Source organism: Oryctolagus cuniculus, chromosome 10 (genome assembly GCF_964237555.1).
Source record: "Oryctolagus cuniculus chromosome 10, mOryCun1.1, whole genome shotgun sequence".
In the NCBI taxonomy this organism is placed as follows: domain Eukaryota; kingdom Metazoa; phylum Chordata; class Mammalia; order Lagomorpha; family Leporidae; genus Oryctolagus; species Oryctolagus cuniculus.
The window spans coordinates 70,447,028-70,467,098 of record NC_091441.1 but is presented as its reverse complement, the minus strand read 5'-3'; the positions used below and the strand labels follow the sequence as shown (position 1 = coordinate 70,467,098).

Here is a 20,071-nt window from a genome sequence, read left to right as displayed (position 1 = left end):
CCTGGTTAGAGGGTGACAGGGCACATGCAGAAATCTGTAACCTGTGTAGTCTCTGAATTGGAAGAGGCCCTGCAGATCTCAAGCCAGCTCCTGCCATGTGGAAGCTGAGGCCAGCAGAGGGGAGCTGACTCAGCCAAGGTCACTTGAAAAGCCATTTGCAGAGCTGCTACCCAGATCTGGCTTTTTAACTCCAAAGTAGTGTGACCTTGGCCGCTCAATCTTGAGGAAATAACCAACAGCCTACATTTATACACACACACACATCTATAAGGGTACTCCAAAAAAAGTTTGTGGAAAAAAAGAATTAAAAGATATCTATTTTGGTGCAAAGTTTTTTTAAATCCATGCACACTTTTTAAAATTAATACACAATTTCCACAAACTTTTTGAAAATTCCTATACACACATGTATACACACCAAAATATGTATATATACATAAATGTTCATGTATATATATGATCACATATATAAATATATATGCACATATCTATGTTTCTAGAAATTCCAATTCTAGATAAATAGGCTAATAATCCCACTGCATTTTTTTAGTGTATTAAGTTTAATATGTAATTTACAAATTATAAAAGTAGCTTAAGTATCTACAGACATTTGCCACAATCCTATTTCAAGGCAGGCACCATTTTCTAGGTCACTGTCATTTACCTTAACTTCGTTTGCTTGTTTGTTGGTAAAGGGGATGAATGACACTTCAGAGGCCCCCGTGAGGAAGTGGCCACAGACAGCTGGTTCTAGTCACCTACCAGTTATCCCTTTGTTATCAGCCAATAATTACTTGTTGGGGAAAACAATGAGAGAGTTCTTCTTTCCTTAAAGATCAGTTATTATCAATCAGGACTCAGTACTGACATCTGTCTAAAATGCAATTTCACACTGGTTGTGCAGACGGTGGGTGCTACTACATTTTGTCATGGTAGCTGTGACATGCCCCGTGACATACCCACCTGCTGAAAACTGGCAAGACATTGCTGAGAGGAAAAGTATTCCCAGGGAGGTGTTGTGCGGCACCATCCTATGATTGCCCGAGCTCCTGGAGGGGCTCACTGGTGACTTTCTCTCGAGGTCGAGCAGGGGAAGTAGAAGTTATACTTCATGGTTCACTCTCAAGTGTACCTGCTAATAGGAAGTAACAAGGGCACAAGTATTCGCTGTCACATGCTTTTCTTAGTTATATTTAAGGGACATCTGAATCATTTTACATTTCTGAGCAAACAGTAACTGCTGTGGAAGATCACTCAGAAACATGTGAAGTCTCTGCAGGCATCTTCCACTTAGCCTCTATGCACCTACCCCATTAGAAATCCTAATTTGCCACCTGTATCCCAGCAAGTCCTGCCAGTATTCAGGTTTTATCTACATGGATAGACCTTTGCTTTTTATTACTGCTTTAATACTTTATGAGTAAGCTCGGATGTCTGTGGCCAAAGTGTAGGGTCTAGAACAGTGTCTTCCAAGAATGTTCCTCTGTGTTGCCTTGACGACCACATCCACTGGTCAGAGAAGCCCAGGGAGCAGAGAGGAACTAAAACAAGCACCAGTGGGTCTCCCATATCACCTGGGCAGGTCCCCTAGGGATGTCTGCCTGCTCCTCAGAACCCATTCTCTCTCGTTTGCTTCTGCCAGAGTGACACCTACTGGGAAGTATGTGCGGACACAGTCCATTCTGTGGTACAGTCCTACTCAGTATTCACTCTGGTCTATTTTTGCACAAGGGTAAGAATTTCAACCAGCTTGGATAAACACACAAGTTATGTGACATGAAGATAAATTTGGCAATGGTTGCTTAGGAACTGACAACAGTGCAATCAATAGGCAGTTTCCCAGAGCACCCGACTCCAACACCCTTTAAAGTGCCAATCAAAGCTTGTAAAACCATTTAATATGTGAAATTTCCTTGTGTTTTGAAAAAATGATTAATTCTGTGCTGTGTCTTTTAGAAAACTTTTCTTTTTTTTATTTTTTGACAGGCAGAGTGGACACTGAGAGAGAGAGAGACAGAGAGAAAGGTCTTCCTTTGCCATTGGTTCACCCTCCAATGGCCGCCGCGGTTGGTGTGCTGTGACCGGCGCACCGCGCTGATCCGATGGCAGGAGCCAGGTGCTTCTCCTGGTCTCCCATGGGGTGCAGGGCCCAAGCACTTGGGCCATCCTCCACTGCACTCCCTGGCCACAGCAGAGAGCTGGCCTGGAAGAGGGGCAACTGGGACAGAATCCGGTGCCCCGACCGGGACTAGAACCCCGTGTGCTGGTGCCTTTAAGTGGAGGATTAGCCTAGTGAGCCGCGGCACCAGCCGAAAACTTTTCTAACGTAAATTCAAATGAGAATAATGAGATTGGCCATCAGCGACCGGATATACTGGATTCCTTACTGGTACTTCAGCTATTCAATGCAAGTAGTCAGGACAACAGCAACGACAATGATGACAACGGCAGCTACAACTTACACAGCAATTACTGCATGCCAGATGCTAACTGTCTGACATTTTTTAATTCACGTAACACTTCTCCCTATAAAAACCATCATTTAGGGGTGAGCATTTGACCTAGCAATTAAGCTGCCCACAACCCATGTCAGAGTGCCAGATTGAGTCCCAGTAGCTCCGCTTCTGATCCAGCTTCCTGCCAAAGTGCCTGAGGAGGCTGAGGGTGACAGTGTAAGTACTTGGGCCCCGGCATTCATGTGGGAGGCCGGGACAGAGCTCCTGGTCTGGCTTCTGGCTTTGGCCTGGCCCAGTCCTGGCTAGTGTAGCCATTGGGAGAGTTAACCAGTGGATGGAAGATTCTCTCTCTTTCTCCCTCCCTCTCTGACATTTTACCTTTCAAATAAATTCAAGAAAGAAAGGGAAAAAGAGAAAAAGCAAGCAAGAGAGAGAGAAAGAAAGGAGAGAGAGAAGACCCAGTCTCAGATATTTTATTATAACAACAGAAAATGAACTAACCCTGTTTCTAACAAAGAAGGGAAGATGAAAGGAAGAAAGGAAAAAGGATTCTACGTCTGTCCTATCTACAACTGTAGTTAACACTCTGTGTTCCAGACTGATACAGACAGTGTTGAAGTAATAGGATTCCAAGGCAGCGAGGAAGCAGAGAAAAGCAAGATCATTATATTATTTACTCAAGCCCAAAGCAGACAACAAGTGGAATAATGGGATTAAATCCCAGGTATGTGACTAGAATAACGACAAAAAATACAGCAAACAGTGAAAATGGGTTAGACAGAGAACCTAGACTAAGAGACTCTTGGATGGTGAGACTTTTCCACTAACTTGTTGCACAAATACCAACTTCAGGGAACAAACACCAGTTAATACTTTATTAAACAGGTGGTTCGGCTGACCGCACCTGCTCCCAGGTCACAATACACACATAGATCAGCTCAATGGCTCCTAATGCTGATATCAAATAGGAAAGCACATGAAACATAGACCACAACCTGCTGGCCGTGGCCAAGGCTACCGTTCCTGTATGAAGGCAGACGCTTTTATCAGCAGCAGAAATGGGGACCAGGAGACTGAGCTGGTGGAGATCTAGATAGTAAAGGTACCCAAAGATGCACTAAGGCCCACAGCTATTCATGGTAAGCACCCCCTGTTCTTGGCACAGCACAGGGGACAAAACGTTTCGACTTCTGAAGAGGAAAAAACTGACATTCAAATCGTGCAACTTAATTATTTTAGAGGAAACAAATCCTTTTCATTTAAGACTTTTCTGACTCTATAATTTAATGTATTTCTGTGCTCAGAAGCAATGTGCAGACATATTTTAAGAACTCTACTTTGTAAAATCTTGTCTCACATCTTTAGACGTTCTGCTGTCACTATAACCAGTGTCTAGACACCCAAATTAAGTACTGTAAGCCCAGCAACAACGGAAATGATCCTTCTGCTTTAGGTAATGTGCACCCAAGGTCACAAACACGCAAGCGTACAAATATTTTCAACGTGCACCAAACAGGAGACCTTTATTTGTAGACAAAAATATTGATGTTGCTAAGTGATACTGAACAAATCACAAGGTGTGAGTTTTTTTTAAATTTATTTCCACCTATTTCCCACTTGTAAACATTTTTAACACTGTTCCAGGTCTACATATATTTAGTCTCAACCAAAATGTTGCAATCACTACAGATATACAATAACAAAGTACTAACCTGTTATCATTTTGCAGATCCGTCCTTAAGAACACAGAGATCATGGGAGAAGCCTTATGGCAAGCGACATCATGAAGAAAGTAAACAAACCAAATAAACGATCTTTGGTTAGTTTCAGTCTGACTCTAGGTCCCTTTTGGCATATGCAAATACTGACTTTTTCCCAACAAGAGAGAAATGCAGCCAGGCAAAGGAAGTTCAAGAGCAAACAGAACGTGAGCGAGTGACCCTGCACACGCATTTGCCACCACGGCAGCCGATGAACAGTGCAGTGGAACAGTTTTAGGTTCTGCAGCCTTTCCTGAACCCTCCCGGAGAACAGCATCATCTAAAGTTAGGGTACAAAAGGGAAGGAAAAACGCAGAGCAAAAGTTCTCCAGAAGCCACCTCAACAAGCCACCTCCAATGTCAGGTGGTGGGAGGGAAGGAGGAGCCCCTGACCACCAACCAGAGGCACAAAGCAAACTGCACCAAGGGCCCCAGGAAGGGGCCGTGGAGAGGGAGACTCAGCGGGGAAGGAGGCAGAATCGTGACCCCTGGGGACGAAACGACCCTTGACAGTACCTTCAAAGAGGCACCAATGCAGGTCTAGAGACAGAGCACCATCCTCCCCAATCTGTAGCAGGCAGAGAAGTGCAGGAGGCCTAGCCCAGGAGCTGCTTGATCTTCCTTCCAGCAGCTCTGCAAGCCTGCCGCATCCCCAGTGGTCTCTCCACCAGCAAGGAGGAAACACAGGTGTGATGGAAAGGGCTGGCAGACAAGCACAAGGACTCGGCGCTCACCCTGGCTTCACACCGCCGGGCTCTACCGGCAGGACAGTCACTTTACCTCTCTGTCCCTCTCTCTGCTTCCTCCGCACACTTCACTGGCCCACATGCAGCTCAGGGCAGGGTCTTCTCTGTCTGTCCCTGGATGTGGTCTCCTCCTGGATACCCCCACTTTTCCCTTTTGGAGAGGGCCTTTCCTGTTACTATGGCCAGCCCGGCCCCCAGCGTCCAGCACCCTATGATGTTGTCCTGTCCATTCATCTAACATCATTTTTCCCTGTTCTACACAGTTTCAGCTCCTTTTTTTAAACAAGTATTTGCTTTAAAGGTAGAGTTATGGGTGGGCAGGTGCGGGGAGGGAGAGGAGGAGAGAGAGAATGAGAGAGAGAGACAGAGAGATCTTTCATCTACTGGTTCACTCTCCAAATAGCCACAATGGCCGAGGCTGGTCCGAGCCAAAGCCAGGAGCCCAGAGCTCTATCTGGGTCTCCAACGTGGGGGGCAGGAGCCCAGGTACTTGGGCCATCTTCCACTGCTTTCCCAGGTGCATCAGCAGGGTGCTGGATTGGAAGCAGAGCAGCAGGGACTTGTTTCAGCTACTTGTGGTCCATCTCTGCCTCTCTCTCTTTCTCGTTTTCACTCTCGCTCTCTCCCTCCCTTTATCTCTTTATCCCTCTCCCTCCCTCTTATTCCCCTCCCTCTTCTCTCTTCTTTCTCCCCTTTCTTCTCTCTTCCCCCTCCTCCTCCCCATCACCTCCCTGCCCTCTGCTCTATCACACACGCCCTATGACAGCAGAGGCTTCGGCACCTTACAGAGCTCACTCTTTCCTCTGTGCTGGTGGTGGGAGGGAAGGAGGAGCTAAACACGAAAAAGCTCCTTTGTTGGAGGAGATGCACCAGGAGCACTCCATCTATGTGTCTTCACAGAGTGACCCTAATGGGAAGGTCTACACAGCTATACCAGGGCTGGGTGGCAGGCTTGCTGCTCCTCTACCAGACAAGCCAGGCACGGACACTGTTTATAGTGGGATGGCCGAGGGCTGCTGTCAGCACAGTGATGCTTTGCCAACAATCATGACGGGTGAAATACAATGTTGAGTCCTGCTACGAATGGGAAAGCAATGTTGGTGGCAGCATTTAGAGACACACAGAACATCGCTGGAGAGGCACGTGGAAGTGAGGACCGAGTCAAGTCAGACTCGTGGGCTCAGATGCAGGAGAACCAGCATCTGGGGCCTGAGCGGGCGCCGTGGGGCACGAGAGTCCCCGGCCCATGGGGACAGCATCTACACACATCGGCAGGAGCTCAAGGGAAACAAAGAACAGGACAATCAAACTGGAAGGCAGTATAGGCTGGACATCAAGGAGGGGACTCACACTGGCTCAAAAGATGCAGGGCCCTGCTCCACACAGGGTTCTCTGTAGCGCCTGAATCTCATGTGTGCGGCTGCAGGGGACCGTCAGCCAGACCACTCTTTGGCTTGCACCTGTCTCTGGCTGGCTCCTGGCTCTCTGGTTGTTCTTAACCCTAGTATGGCTGCAGTCACTCAAACACACTCCAGAACAAGACTCCATGGAGGTCGACTGCTCACACCCAGCACCTTCCTTACCTCTGTTATCAGCTAGCATTCGTCCTCTCTCTCGCTAGCACGGCGCACTGTCGCGGTAACAAGCCATCACAGTCAGGCTCACTACCCCGGGCCTGGATTTATTCTAAGCCCTTTGTAGTTGCCAACATTAAAGCTCTCCGCAGGTCCCTTACAGGCTCGGGAATTGTGTTTTCTTCCACTGCAATTTGCATAACACCAATCAGTTGAAGATTTTTCTTCCACTAGCTTTCCTTGCACTCTGTTCCAGAAATTAAACAGTTCTGTGAATGAAACCACTTTCCTATTACATTTGAAGTGCAGTGCTGCTCCAGGCTCTGTATTTTTATACTCCTTATGAAGCCATCCTTTATTCCCCCTCTAGAATTGCTACATTTCATTGGACTCTTTTTTCATGGTACTAACATATTATTATCATTATTATTATTATACTCATATGTCACAAGGCAGGATCATCTTCACCGTTCTATGGAATAAATGTAGAGAAAAGAAAACACCTGCCCAAGTTTCTTGGGCTTCTGAATTTGATTTAAATGGCTCTGTGGGGATTTAAATAAACTTACAGAACCATTCTATGAACCTTCCACACAAACCTGGCCCCTTCAGCACCCTGCCTGGCTGTCTCCCAGCCCCATCGAGAGGCTGCTCCTGAGAGGCCTGTAGCCAGGACAGGCTCCCCCAGCCGGTGTGGACTCCTCAGCCATTGCACACTTGCACTGTTTCTAAAGAAGGAAGACAGCTGTTGTCATTACGGATTAGCCTCAACAAACTCCAACTTCTTATTAAGAATGTTTAATAAAATTAACAGGGCGTTAAAAACTGCCAGCAGGGAGCTTGGCAAATTAGATGCTTGCGCGGTGCCTCCCTCGGAGTCGGGATGCAAACATTGCTCATCTTTATACATCTCTGAAACATCCTAATGTCAGCCCAACTGACCCCTTCCCACGCTGCACCGGACGCCGCCTCTGCATGAGGTCCACACCAGCCCCCACTTGTAACAAAGTGGGACACCACTCCTTGCCGGAACCGGCTGGGGGAGCTGTAGGTTCGAGAAGTTGCTTTAGGACTGGTGAAACAATTATGGGAGCCCCCTTGAGATGGTAAAATGGAAACAGTGCTCCTTGTACCGTGCTGTCTTAGAAAGTGAGCCCACCCCGGGTGCACACTGTCAGATTTTCCAACAAGTTGAAGACACTGTTCTTCGTCCCAAGAAGTTTGTCAGGTTTGCAAACAGTTTCACGTGATCCGATGGACACCTGCTCAGGGAAGGGATAATGTGCTCACTTCCCCTTTCATGCCACATCTCCCCTTCCACCTCAAAGGATCACTAGGTAACAGAATGCAGATTAACAAAGGGAGGTGCAAAGTTCTTGTGGCAGAACACCGAGGCCCACTGCCATCTTACATAGCATCAAGAAACTTCAGGACGGCAAAAAGTGACATCAGCTGCTCAGCCTTACCTCACCAACCAAAATTTCCAAGGTTATCTTTGTGGTTTTTTTTTTTTTTTTAAGATTTATTTATTTATTTATTTGAAAGGCGGAGCTACGGGGTGGGATGGGGGCAGATCTTCCATCTGATGATTCACTCCCCAAATGGCCTCAACGGCCAGGGCTGTACCGATCCGGAGCCAGGAGAGCTTCTTCCGGGTCTCCCACGTAGGTGCAGGGGCCCAAACAGTTGAGCCATCTTCTGCTGCTTTTCCAGGCGCATTAGTAGGCAGCTGGATAGGAAGTGGAGCAGCCAGGACTTGAACTGGCACCCATATGGAATGCCGGCACCAAAAGCAGCAGCTTTACCAGCTAGGCCACAGTGCTGGCTCCTCCAAGGTTATCTTTGAAGTGGCACACATGAAGGGAGGCTGGGCAGAGTGTGTTTCTGTGAAGGGGACGCTGTGAAGTGCTTCTCCACATCAGCAGAGTCAGGAAGAGTTTGCCCTTCGCCTGGCCAGAAGCCCCCTACAGTGAGCCTGTCACTGATGGAGGGCAGGGGCACCTGCACCACGCACTGCCTTCACTCAGCTGCAGGAGAGTGGAAGAGAACCGTGTGTCTTCAACAGCATCAGGCTGATAAGCTCACTTTAAAAAAAATCATTTATGTATTTTCATTTTATTTGAAAGGCAGAGAGACATAGGGAGAAACATCTTCCAGGTGCTGGTTCACTCCCTAAATGCCAGCACTAGCTGGAGCTGGGCCAGGCTGAAGCCAGGAGCCTTGAACACTGTTTGGTCTCCCACATGGGAGGCAGCGACTCAAACACTTGGTACCTTCCCTGGGTGTGCATTAGCAGGGCACTGGATCACAAGTGGAGTAGCAGACACTGAAACCAGGCACTCTGTTTGGGGACACAGCAGTTGTCGCTCCCCCATTCGCGGAGGAACGACACCAGACCCTGCGCTGTTCTTTTGTCTGCTTGGCCCTTCCCGGGTTAGCTGCCGTTCCCTCACTCGCGGAGGAATGACGCCATCCCGGGTTAGCTGCCGGCCCCTCCACCTCCATGGAGAGGCAGCACCCCCCCCCCCCCCCCGCCGCCGCTTTCCCCACTTCCGCAGAGGAGTGGCACACCGCCGGCCGGCTCTCTCTCTCGGGGGCTGCTCAGATGTTCCTCAGGTGTTCCTGGTGCATGTTGTCTCTCTCCTCCTTCATAGTCCTCTTCCACCAATCCCAACTCTGCTACCCACACGCCGAGCACGCTGCTCTCCTCCAATCAGTAGCAGGATCAGCTCCTGCAGTTTATCAGTCAAACTGATGAGGCAGGTGCATAGTTGTTTGCTCCTCCCCAGCGCCATATTGTGGGAGAGCAGATGCATAGAATTAGTCCTAGTTCCAGTAATTTAGTCTAGTCTCAGTTGCTCCCCACAAGCAGTCCCAAGCTGCATTATAACTGCTGTTATAATAACCAACAAGCTAGTGGGGAATGGCCCTCGTCAGCTGTGAAAAGTTCATTGCTTTCACTACAGGATGCTGAGGAACCCACCAATACTTTACAAACGGTAATGGAGTCTGTGGGGTATTAAAAAAAAAGTCACCATCTTCAGCCATTCAGTACCGAGACATGTCCGCAGGACCCCGGAGCAGCACGGCAAGGGAATGGTGGGCTCCACTCACTACCTCTTCAGCCCAGCACCCCTACCTGCCCATCCCACACAACCCACAGAGCTTGACTGCACCCATGCTGCCCTCTGTGCTCAGAAGCCTCACTCTCTGCCTCAACCCAACCCTGAAAGGCTTCCAGGCACAGCACTGGCTGCTCTTGCTTTTCAGGTGAGGGGACTGAGGCCACACAGGGGAAGCAATGTGCTGGCCATCCCGATTACACACAAGGCACCAGAACGCCAACAACTCGCTGATGTACTCAGCAATCCCCCCTCAGCTTTGGTTTGGGGTAACTCTGCTACTGTGACTTCCCAGACGAAGCCAGCGCCTATGGGGTTCTTCACTGCCCTCCCAGTCTTTCAAAAAGTGCTTACGTGTATGGCCTCTGTGGGGCACAGCAGGGGTTCGGCCCACCTGGGTTGAACATTTGATTTTCTGGCTCCGTAATAGGTCCTGTGTCTTTCCTGCCCCATCAGCCTTCCCACCCTCCTTCCCCTTTGCAATTGGCTGTGGTGGAACAGTGGAAATTGCTCGTGTAACTAACCCAATCACTGTGCAGAAGAGAAAGTTCCTGATGAATCCCAACATGGACAAGGTGAAATCACGCAGGAAGACTTCACTCACGGCGACACGTGGGGCCACGGAACAGGCGCTAATCTGCCAAGTTAATATTTGGCACGCATTTGGACTCTGTGAGAAGGACTCACTTCTGTGTGACTTGGACAACCAAGAGCAATGACTATGAAGAACCTCATTCTCTTCTGTCTAGGACATGAACCTGCATAGCCCGTGGACAACTCAGCAGTATCAGAAAGAGACACTGAGTGGGGGGGGGGGGAGCCTTGAGTCACATCCACAGACCTCTGCAGTCCTGGAGCCGTCTTCACCTACCCTCCACCAGCAGTGCCCACGAAGTCCATTCTGCCTGGTGGAGTCAGGACCAGCACAAGGCAGGTGCCTCTCCCCTCAGCTGAGGCCCTACTGGGGAACCCACTGAGGGGTCTGACCCGTCTGACTATTATTTACAGCCTGAGAAAAATTCTGTTTTGTCTAATGCTGCCTTCAGGTACAAAAGTATTATGTGCTCGCTACAGAAAAATTTGGAAAATACAGAGGACATGAAGAAGAGAGCCGCAAGATGTCAGCTCCCCGCACACCAGGTCTAACATTATGAAGTGCTTCAGGGGGTCGAACCCTGTACCTGGGTGGCACTGGAACCCGTAGAGCCACACCTCTTCGTGGGCCACAGGACATCACTGCTGTGCAGATGGCTGCTGCCCTTCCTCTGAGAGCTTACTGGCGTGCTCAGACTTCAGCTTACATTCCTGTTCCATTCACCTAAGAACTCTGATCACCCTCCTTTCTGGTCTACTTAATGATGTGCTTCCAGTAGTGTGTTTTTTTTTTTTTTTTTTTTTTTTTTTTTTGACAGGCAGAATGGATAGTGAGAGAGAGAGACAGAGAGAAAGGTCTTCCTTTTTGCCGTTGGTTCACCCTCCAATGGCTGCCATGGCTGGCGCGCTGCGGCCGACGCACTGCGCCAATCCGCAGGCAGGAGCCAGGTGCCTCTCCTGGTCTCCCATGGGGTGCAGGGCCCAAGCACTTGGGCCATCTTCCACTGCCTTCCCGGGCCACAGCAGAGAGCTGGCCTGGAAGAGGGGCAACCGGGACAGAATCCAGCGCCCCGACCGGGGCTAGAACCTGGGGTGCCGGCGCTGCTAGGTGGAGGATTAGCCTATTGAGCCGCGGCGCCGGCCTTCCAGTAGTGTTTTGTAACACACTTGACCTTCACAGCCCTCAGGGAGGCAGCCATCATCACCATCAATGCTTCCAGAAGCCACTCAAGGTAAACCAAGCTCCGAGCTAACTGCTAGACGGATTTCACAACCTTCTGTCTCCAGAAAACACATCTCTGTATACATCTCTGTTTTTTTTTTCTTTTTTCTTTTGGGTCTATAACTGCATTAAGCTCAGGGCTCAATTCCTTGCAGTTTCAAATACCTTCCCTGCTCAGGAGGTGGGGAGGAAAGCACAGCTTCTGCTATTTATGGTGTCAAAGAAGGTTTGTTTACCCTATTAACAAAATCAACAGTTGGGCTCCATGGCACCCTAAAAATGTCCCTGGCCCACTGTAGCACCCTGGTTGGGAAATAACACTCCAGGAAAACAGCCCGGAGGCAGAGCTGTGCCTGGGGCAATCATCGCAGCTTCACTCAAGTTTCCCAAGCCTGCCTCTGACAGCTATTTTTGAAAAGCAGCAGGGTTTCATAGCAGGCCCACGACGACCTTCCACAACAGAGCCAGGACTAAGCATCCCTGAATGAGAGCCTCAGGTGCAGGCGACTCACACAGATGCACACATGTGGATGTGCTGTCTCTGGGCACGCCCTACACACACACACACACACACACGCACGCATGCAGCACACTACAGCCTGTGTCTCCTTCCTTCATGGACATTTCCTGAGTGAGTTCCCAGGGAAGCCCTGATTCAGATAGTTGTTAGGTCCTCCTGGACAAACTGTGGTTTAGAAAGGACCCGACTTCCTCCCAGGGGCACCAAGAAGACAAAGGACAGAATGTGAACTTGAGCTGGAGTCTGGTGAACTCCACAGGTCAGCCAAACTCCAGGAGCCCAAGGAGCTCCACGTGACTCCAACCCATCTTTTAGACAGACCAGGGAAGTAAGAGTATAAAGATAATACATCAATAATTATCAGTAGATTAGATGATAATCTTAACAGTGAAAATTCTGTTATTCAAAAAGGTCTCATTCTTCAGTTCATTTTGTTAAACCTCCTGCAGTTTCTGAAACCTTGGAGACCACGGTGCCCCTTGTCTCTCGGCCAGCGATGGTGGTGTGAGGTAAAACTCTGATGTCCTCGGTGCTCAGAACGCCCGGCACCCAGGAGGGGCTGGCTGGGGATGAGCAACCGGCAGGAGAAGCCGCAGAGACGGGTGAGGATGGTTTCAGGAGCGGGGGCTTCAGGTGTTCAGCCTGTGGTTGCCCCAGGAAGCTGTTAAAGAGCACAATGAGCTGACTGCTCATCTGCACACCTGTTCACACACACCTGACAGCTTTCTGGGCAGGAGTTAGATTTAACTGGAAGGCCTGGATCACAAGAACCGTGTTCAATAAGTCCTTCACACATCTAAACAAGTGATTTCCAAATCACCTTTCAGTGGGCTGTGTGAGCATCCTCTGACTCGGCACGCTGACGGTGCCCTCTGTGTGCTACAGACGTGCAATCACAAGGTTGTGCAAAATGCCTGCGCAAAGGAACTGAGACACAGACCACAGGGACCATGTGTATCGGGAGGATGTATTCTCCCCAGTGCCTGGGCCACTGGGCAGCAGACGGTGGAAAAGGAACACATCCGAAGGAGCAGGAGGGGCTGCAGGCAGAGGAGAGGCACCTGCTTTCCCACGGCGCTGCCTGCACCATGAGTGGCCCCTTTGTACACACCGAGAACCAGCCGATCTGTGCCCAAAATAGCCCTCAGTGACAGGGAAGCAAACTCCTTGGAAAGGATTTGTTTAAAAACACCAAGCACTCACAGGGAAAACCAACATCAGAAAAGAGAACAGAGGGGAGTTGTGTGAGCTTCTGGAACTGCTCCCCCTTGCCTCTCTCCTCCCCTCAACCCTAGGGGCTGCTACCCGGAGGGCGAAGAACCTGCCCCTCCCCAGATGAGACCACTGGAGGGTGGGGGAGGCTGATGCATCAACCAACAGGGAACACCATGTGCTCAGGATGGCAGAACTCTGGGAAGCTTGGAGGAGAAACCTGCAGGCTCTGCCTGGAGGCTCAGGAATGGCTTTACTGAAGAGGGGATGGCCATCTGATTGAGGCAGAAAGGCCCCCTGGGTAGGTTAGACGACAGGAACACAGCCATGGGGGCAGGCAAGGGCCCAGGGTCTGGAAAACACCACTCAGGACAGGATCAGACATGAGGCTAGAAGGGGCGGTGACTCCTATTGTGACCGTGTTCCTCAAGATTACACAACTACCAAATATTTACTGTGCCAAAGTGGATACCAAGTAACCTCTTCCCAGAACACACTGGCTTCCGCTCTGAATTGACACAACTGTTTAAACCACCCACTGCATCCCCAATGGAAGGGGCTGGCTTACAGCTGTTAGGGAAGCAGAACTCAAACTCGAAATGGCCTTTCTCATGTATTACACTCAGTGCACGGAACTTCTGGCGCCAGGCGAGGCCCAGAGCGAGCATCCCAAGCACTGGGGTGCTGGAACAGGGTCCTGAGCATCTCAGTGGCTGGCAATCATATTCAGTGTTAACTAGAAGTGCGCAGGCTGCTGTGTATTGTAACTAACAGTCTTTAAGTGAAAATACCAGTTCGAGGGTTGGGCACTGTGGCACAGCAAATTGGGATGTTCACATCCTATACTGGGGTTCCTGGTTTGAGCCTCAGCTCCTCTGCTTCCGATCCAGCTTCCCATTAATGAACACATTGGGAGACAGCAGATGATGGCTCAAAGTGTTTGGGCACCTGTCACCCAAATGGGAGAACTGGATGGAGTTCCAGGTTCCTGACTTTGGCCTGGTCCAGTTCCAGTTGGTGTAGGTATTTGAGAGTGACCAGTGGATAGAAGATCTGTCTCTCTACCTTCCAAATCAAAGGGGAAAAAATGAAATACCAGTTCTAGCCTCAATAAGGAACTTGGAAACATCACTACCTGAGAACATTTTTCACATCACGGTGGTTACTCCTTCAGTTATCTGTGTACACTCACATGCACATCTCATTCAAGCATAAGAGCTCAGATGGCTCTCACTGCTTTTGCTCTCCCACTCAGCGATATGTGGTGAGTCCCTTTCTGTAATTTTAAAAATCAAGTCCCCAGTGTTGGCACTGTTTTCAGTATTAGTACGAAAAACTTTCATGGCTGCAATGAGCATCTTTGAATACTTATCTTTGTACACTGGTCTGCACTGTTGAGTAGAAGGATATGCACACATCATATTTTTGTTAAATTTTCCTCAACAGCTGTCCAGGGGGTGCTGCCAACAGATGCCCTGGTGGGGACCTGTCACAAAAGGCCACACTAGTTTGGGAGGTGTGGGATAGGCCTCAGTTCCTTGCCTCCTGATGAGGCCACATCTCAGCGCTGGATGCTCTGTCATGGATACTGGAGTCCAAACACCCCTGTTTTCCACCTCCACTCATGCTGGCGATGCCCACAGAAATGGGGCCACTCCACTCGGAGGCCTCAACCGACTCCATGGGACTGGAGCAGGTGGGCTGCCCGGTGACCCAGATGTAAGAGACGGGACGAGTGCAGTGCAGACCCACGCCTTTCATCTTAACAGCTGCTATCAGCAGACACTGATGATCTGCGCGCTTCACCCTGCCACGCTGTGACTAACGACACGTGTGCGTTCCCTTCACATTACTGTTCCTACTGCTCATTATGAGCCAAAGCGATTTATAATGTTCCTGGGAACCACACTGGACAGATTATTTTCTTTAATTCCAGCCAGCAGCAGTTGGAGCCGACTAATAAATAACCACTGTGGAACCCCCACTGAACTCCTTGAAAAGGCTGTAAATATATTTAACAACCTACAGCATAAACACAGCTCCAGCTCGAAGCCAGGATGGAACACCTTTCAGAAACTCCGTGAGCCACAAAAGTGTCTGAAGGAAAAAAAAAAAAAAAAAAAAGGCTCCAGAGAATGCATTTGGACATTTGGAATGCCCATTTCTTCCAGAAAATTCCAAGAGTCCTGGTCCTTCCTGTTTTCCTTGGCCTGCCCTTCACTGAAGACATCTGCACACACCAGTGCCCTCACAAATAGGGCATCCTTGACTTTACTTAATCTCCGTTTAATTTCAGATACAAATCTATTTTGCCTTAGAGACTAAACAGAGAATTATGGAGATCTCAATTTCTTGGCCCCTATCTCATACCTATTCTTTAGAATTAATTTTTTTTAAAACTTAAGACAAACATAAGTAAATCAGAAAGACCTGGTGCAAAAACAAACAAAACAAGACACCCTGCTTTACCCAAGCTCTGCTGGCATCCAGCTGTGTAGCTGTGACTGCCTGACTTCCTCATTTCCTTCTTCTTGGGCTAGTGGGTGCCTACCACGCAGCCCACACCCAGGGCATCAGAACCCCCAGAGCTGCTTCGGTGGGCTCCACAGTGACTTCCAAGGGCCCTCTGCATCTGACATAATGAATGCTTCTGTTGAACACACTTGATCCAGGGTGCAAGAGAGCAAATATACCAACATCGACCCTGATGTTAGTCCCACAAATTTCTGATGTAACTCCTATTCTTCCACCAAGACACAGCTGTCACGAAATCTATTTCATCTGTAATTCCCACGTAGGCAGGGAAGGAAACACAGGTATGAGAACAGTGATAAATTCTGAATAAGTGCGTGGAGTTGGGGGTGGTGGTGGATCATATGGTTTAAAGTGGCAAAAAGAGGGTGGAGATAATCTTTCTTTAGAATCTGCAACACACAAAATATTTCCTGTAATGCAGGACTCAGAATCCACTTTCCCACTGGAAAAACAGGAATATTAGCTTCTAGCTCTCTTTCTACACAAATAGAACAAAATAAAGTTGAATTACATTTAGTGACTGAAAAACCACTCTAATAAATCCTCCTTCAGCTTAGTCTCCAATCAAGCTTCCAGGGGCTCCACACTGGGGGTCATTGTGCTCCTTCAGTCCACTTCTTGGACACCACGTCTCCCCAGAGGCTCCAGAAAGTGCTGTTGGGAAGGCATGAGGACGATTTCCCAACAAGTCTGTAAGAGCAGCCACTCCTCTCCGAGAGACAGAGCGCCTGGCAGGAGCCACTTGCTTTTCGTTTTTGTTTTTTGTTTTTTTTTTCTTTGTAATGAAGGGAGGGGAACCGAAGCCAAAATCAAAAGTTACACAAAGGAAACTGAATTTCTCATTAAGAATCAAAGAGGTGCAAACACACTGGCCCCAATCTCCCTCCTAGGGGTAAACAAGAAGGAGGCTTCATCACGGCTTCAAAGGCTTCATTAAGCAGATCCGCTCCAGAGCCTTAGGCCCCAGCCAGAGCCAACTTCCCTCAGGATGGTTTTCATAGTGACAGTGAGGGAGTCAAAGAAATGTTAAATGACACCCTTCACATTAACACACACACACACACACACACACACACACTCTATGGATGCAAAGCTGCTCTTTTTCTACCATTTACCCCCTACGAAGACACTCTTTAACAGTGCATTATGACATGCAGAGCTACCCACACTCATCACAGGTACAAAAGCAGCATCCTTGTTTTACAGATGAGGAAGTCCAGGATTAATTATGTGCTCAGGGAGTTAAGCCAATGCCGGCATCCCATATGAGCAAGTTCAAGTCCTGGCTGCTCTGATTTCAATCCAGCCCCCTGCTAATGTGCCTGAGAATACAGCAGAGGATGGCCCAAGTGCTTGGGCTCCTGCACCCATGTGGGAGACCCAGATGTAGTTCCCGGCTCCTGACTTCAGCTTGGCCCAGCCCTGTCTTTTGCAGCTGTTTGGGGAGTGAACCAGTGCATGGAAGATAACGCTCTCTTTCTCTCTCTCTAACTGTGATAAAGTAAATAAATAATTAAACCTTAAAATAATAATGTGATCAGGATTACAGATGCAATCTAGGCACGGAGGGATGTAGTAACAGGAGAGTCAGATTTCTTCTATGGGTCAGGTGTCACTGAACTTGGTATACAAAACTTTGCCTAAGTCAGTTTCCCCTTATTCCAGGCTGAGCTGGTCTCTATTTCCATAAGACACCTTTTACTTTTCTCCATAGCCATCCAATTTTTTTTTTTTAAGATCTGTTCATTTGAAAGGAAGGAAAAGAGAGAGAGAGAGAGAGAGAAAGAGAGAGAGAGACTAAGCTTCCATTCACTAATTCGTTCTCTAAATGGCCATAATGGTCAGGGTTGGGCCAGGCTAAAGTCAGGAGCCAGGAACTCCATCCAAGCCTCCCATATGGGTGGCAGGGCTGGGTACTTGGGCCATCTTCTGATGCCTTCCCAGGTACATTAAGTAGCAAGCAGCCTGTACTTGAAACAACATTAGAATAAAAATAAACCAGTTCCAAATTTGTGGGACATAGCTAAAGTAGTGCTTGGAGGGGTGTCTATAGGTTTAAATGCTTGTGTTAGAAAAGAAAAAAGATATAAAATCAGTTATCTAAATTCCCCTCTTAAGAAATTAGAAAAAGAGCAAACTAATTCCAAGGTAAGTAAATTAAGGGGATGGTAAAGATAAGAACAGGGGCAAGTGCTGTGGCTTAGCGGGTAAAGCCGCTGCCTACAACACTGGCTTCCCAGATGAGTGCTGGTTTGAGTCCCCAGTGTTTCAATTCTGATCCAGCTCCCTGCTAATGCACCTGGGAAAGCAACAGAAGATGGCCCAAGTGCTTGGGCCCCTGCCACCCACATGGGAGACCTGGATGAAGCTCCTGGCTCCTGGCTTCAGCCTAACCCAGCCCCAGCCTACGTGGCCATTTGAGGAGTGAACCAGACGATGGAAGATATCTCCCCACCCCCTCTCACCTTCTTTCTCTCTAACTTTTCCTTTCAAGTGAATAAAATCTTTTTAAAAAGATAGGAACAGGATCCAATAAACAATAGCAAAGTAATAGAGAAAATCAGTAACAAAAAAGTTGTCTATTTGACAAGATCAATAAAACTGACAAGCTTCTACCTAGACTAGTCAAGAAGAAAACAGAGACGATATACAGTACCAATAGCAAGAACAAAAGAAGAAACAACACTGCAGATCCTATAGATATTAAAGGATAGTAATAAATACTATGAACAATTTGGTGTCAATAGATTTGGCAACTTAGCTGAAAATGGACAAATTTCCTGAAAGACATAAATTACAATAATGGATGCAAGAAAAATAGAAAAATCAAAGATCCTTACATTAATTCAGTAACGTCAATTTATATTTAAATCTGTCTCTTTCTCTCTCTCTCTCTTACACACATGCACACACATACACACACACACATACACACTCCAGGCCCAGATGGTTTATCTGATGAATTCTGTCAAATGCTTAAAGAAGAAATAATATCAATATTACAAAATTATTTCAGAAAATATAGGATTAACCATTTCTTAACTCATTTTATGAAGCTAAATAAGTATTACTCTGGTACCAAACTAGATAGCTATCACAAAAAGAAGGGACAAAAGGTCACTATCTCTCACAAACTCAGATGCAAGAACCCTTGGCAAAATTCTAGCAAACAGAATCCAACAATACAAGAAAAAAAGACTAATACATCATAGCCAACTGGGATTTACCCCAAGAATGGAAGGCTGGTTTAATATCTGAGAATCAATCAATATAATTCATCATAAAATTTTTTCTTAAACCAACCATATGATCATTTCAGTAGATGCAGAAAAAGTACTTGGCAAATTTCAGCATCCATTCATGATATAAAAACAAGCTCCCTACAGAGTAGGGAACCTGATGGCTGAAAGCACCTATGACAGTCATACAGATGGTAATTCTGCAGTGAGGGGCCCATCCCCTCAACCCAGGTTAGGAGCACGGCAAGAGTGGCCCATCCTTTTTTTTTTTTTTTTTTTTTTTTTTTTTTTTGACAGGCAAAGTGGACAGTGAGAGAGAGAGACAGAGAGAAAGGTCTTCCTTTGCCGTTGGTTCACCCACCAATGGCTGCCACGGCCAGTGCGCTGATCCGATGGCAGGAGCCAGGTGCTTCTCCTGGTCTCCCATGCAGGGCCCAAATACTTGGGCCATCCTCCACTGCACTCCCTGGCCACAGCAGAGAGATGGCCTGGAGGAGGGACAACCGGGACAGAATCCAGCACCCCCACCGGGACTAGAACCTGGTGTGCTGGCGCCACAGGCGGAGAATTAGCCTATTGAGCCACGGCGCTGGCCAAGAGTGGCCCATCTTTCACCACTTTTATTCAAGTTTGTACTGAAGGTTCTGATCAGCACACTTAAGCAAGAAAAAGAAACCAACAGTATATGGTTTGGAAATAAAGCAGTAAAATATCCTGTTTGTGGAGAAGACAAGATTTTGTAGAGAAAAAATCCCTGGAGAACTCACAAAAGAGCTGCTAAAACAAATAAGTGAATTTAGCAAGGTCACAGGATACAAGGTTAATGTATAAACATCAAATATGTTTCTTTAAGCTAGCAACTATGACTTAGAAATGAAAAATTTTAAATACTTTCATTAACATGAACACAGAAAAATCCTTAGGAATAAGTTTAGCCATCTAAATAATGAAAATTACAAATTTTTATGAAGAAAAAATCAAATAAGACCTTAGTATATGGAAAGATACACCGTGTTAATGGATTGAAAGATTTAATATAACTAAAATAGCAATGCTTCCCAAATTAATCTTGAAATTCAATGCAATTACAA

The 20,071-nt window shown here is 47.6% G+C and overlaps 1 protein-coding gene across 4 annotated transcripts in view; it reads right to left on the bottom strand.

Moving 5' to 3' along the window:
• Positions 1–20,071, bottom strand: part of LDLRAD4 (low density lipoprotein receptor class A domain containing 4) — a 273,217-nt gene that overhangs the window by 97,600 nt on the left and 155,546 nt on the right. The window contains exon 3 of one of the 4 annotated variants that reach the window (XM_070050537.1): positions 964–1,135. The exons of the other annotated variants lie outside the window; for them this stretch is intronic. Within the exon in view, the coding sequence (XP_069906638.1) occupies positions 964–1,030 (67 nt within the window). The 5' untranslated portion in view covers positions 1,031–1,135. The remainder of the gene's footprint in view (positions 1–963; positions 1,136–20,071) is intronic. 4 annotated transcript variants of the gene reach the window in all.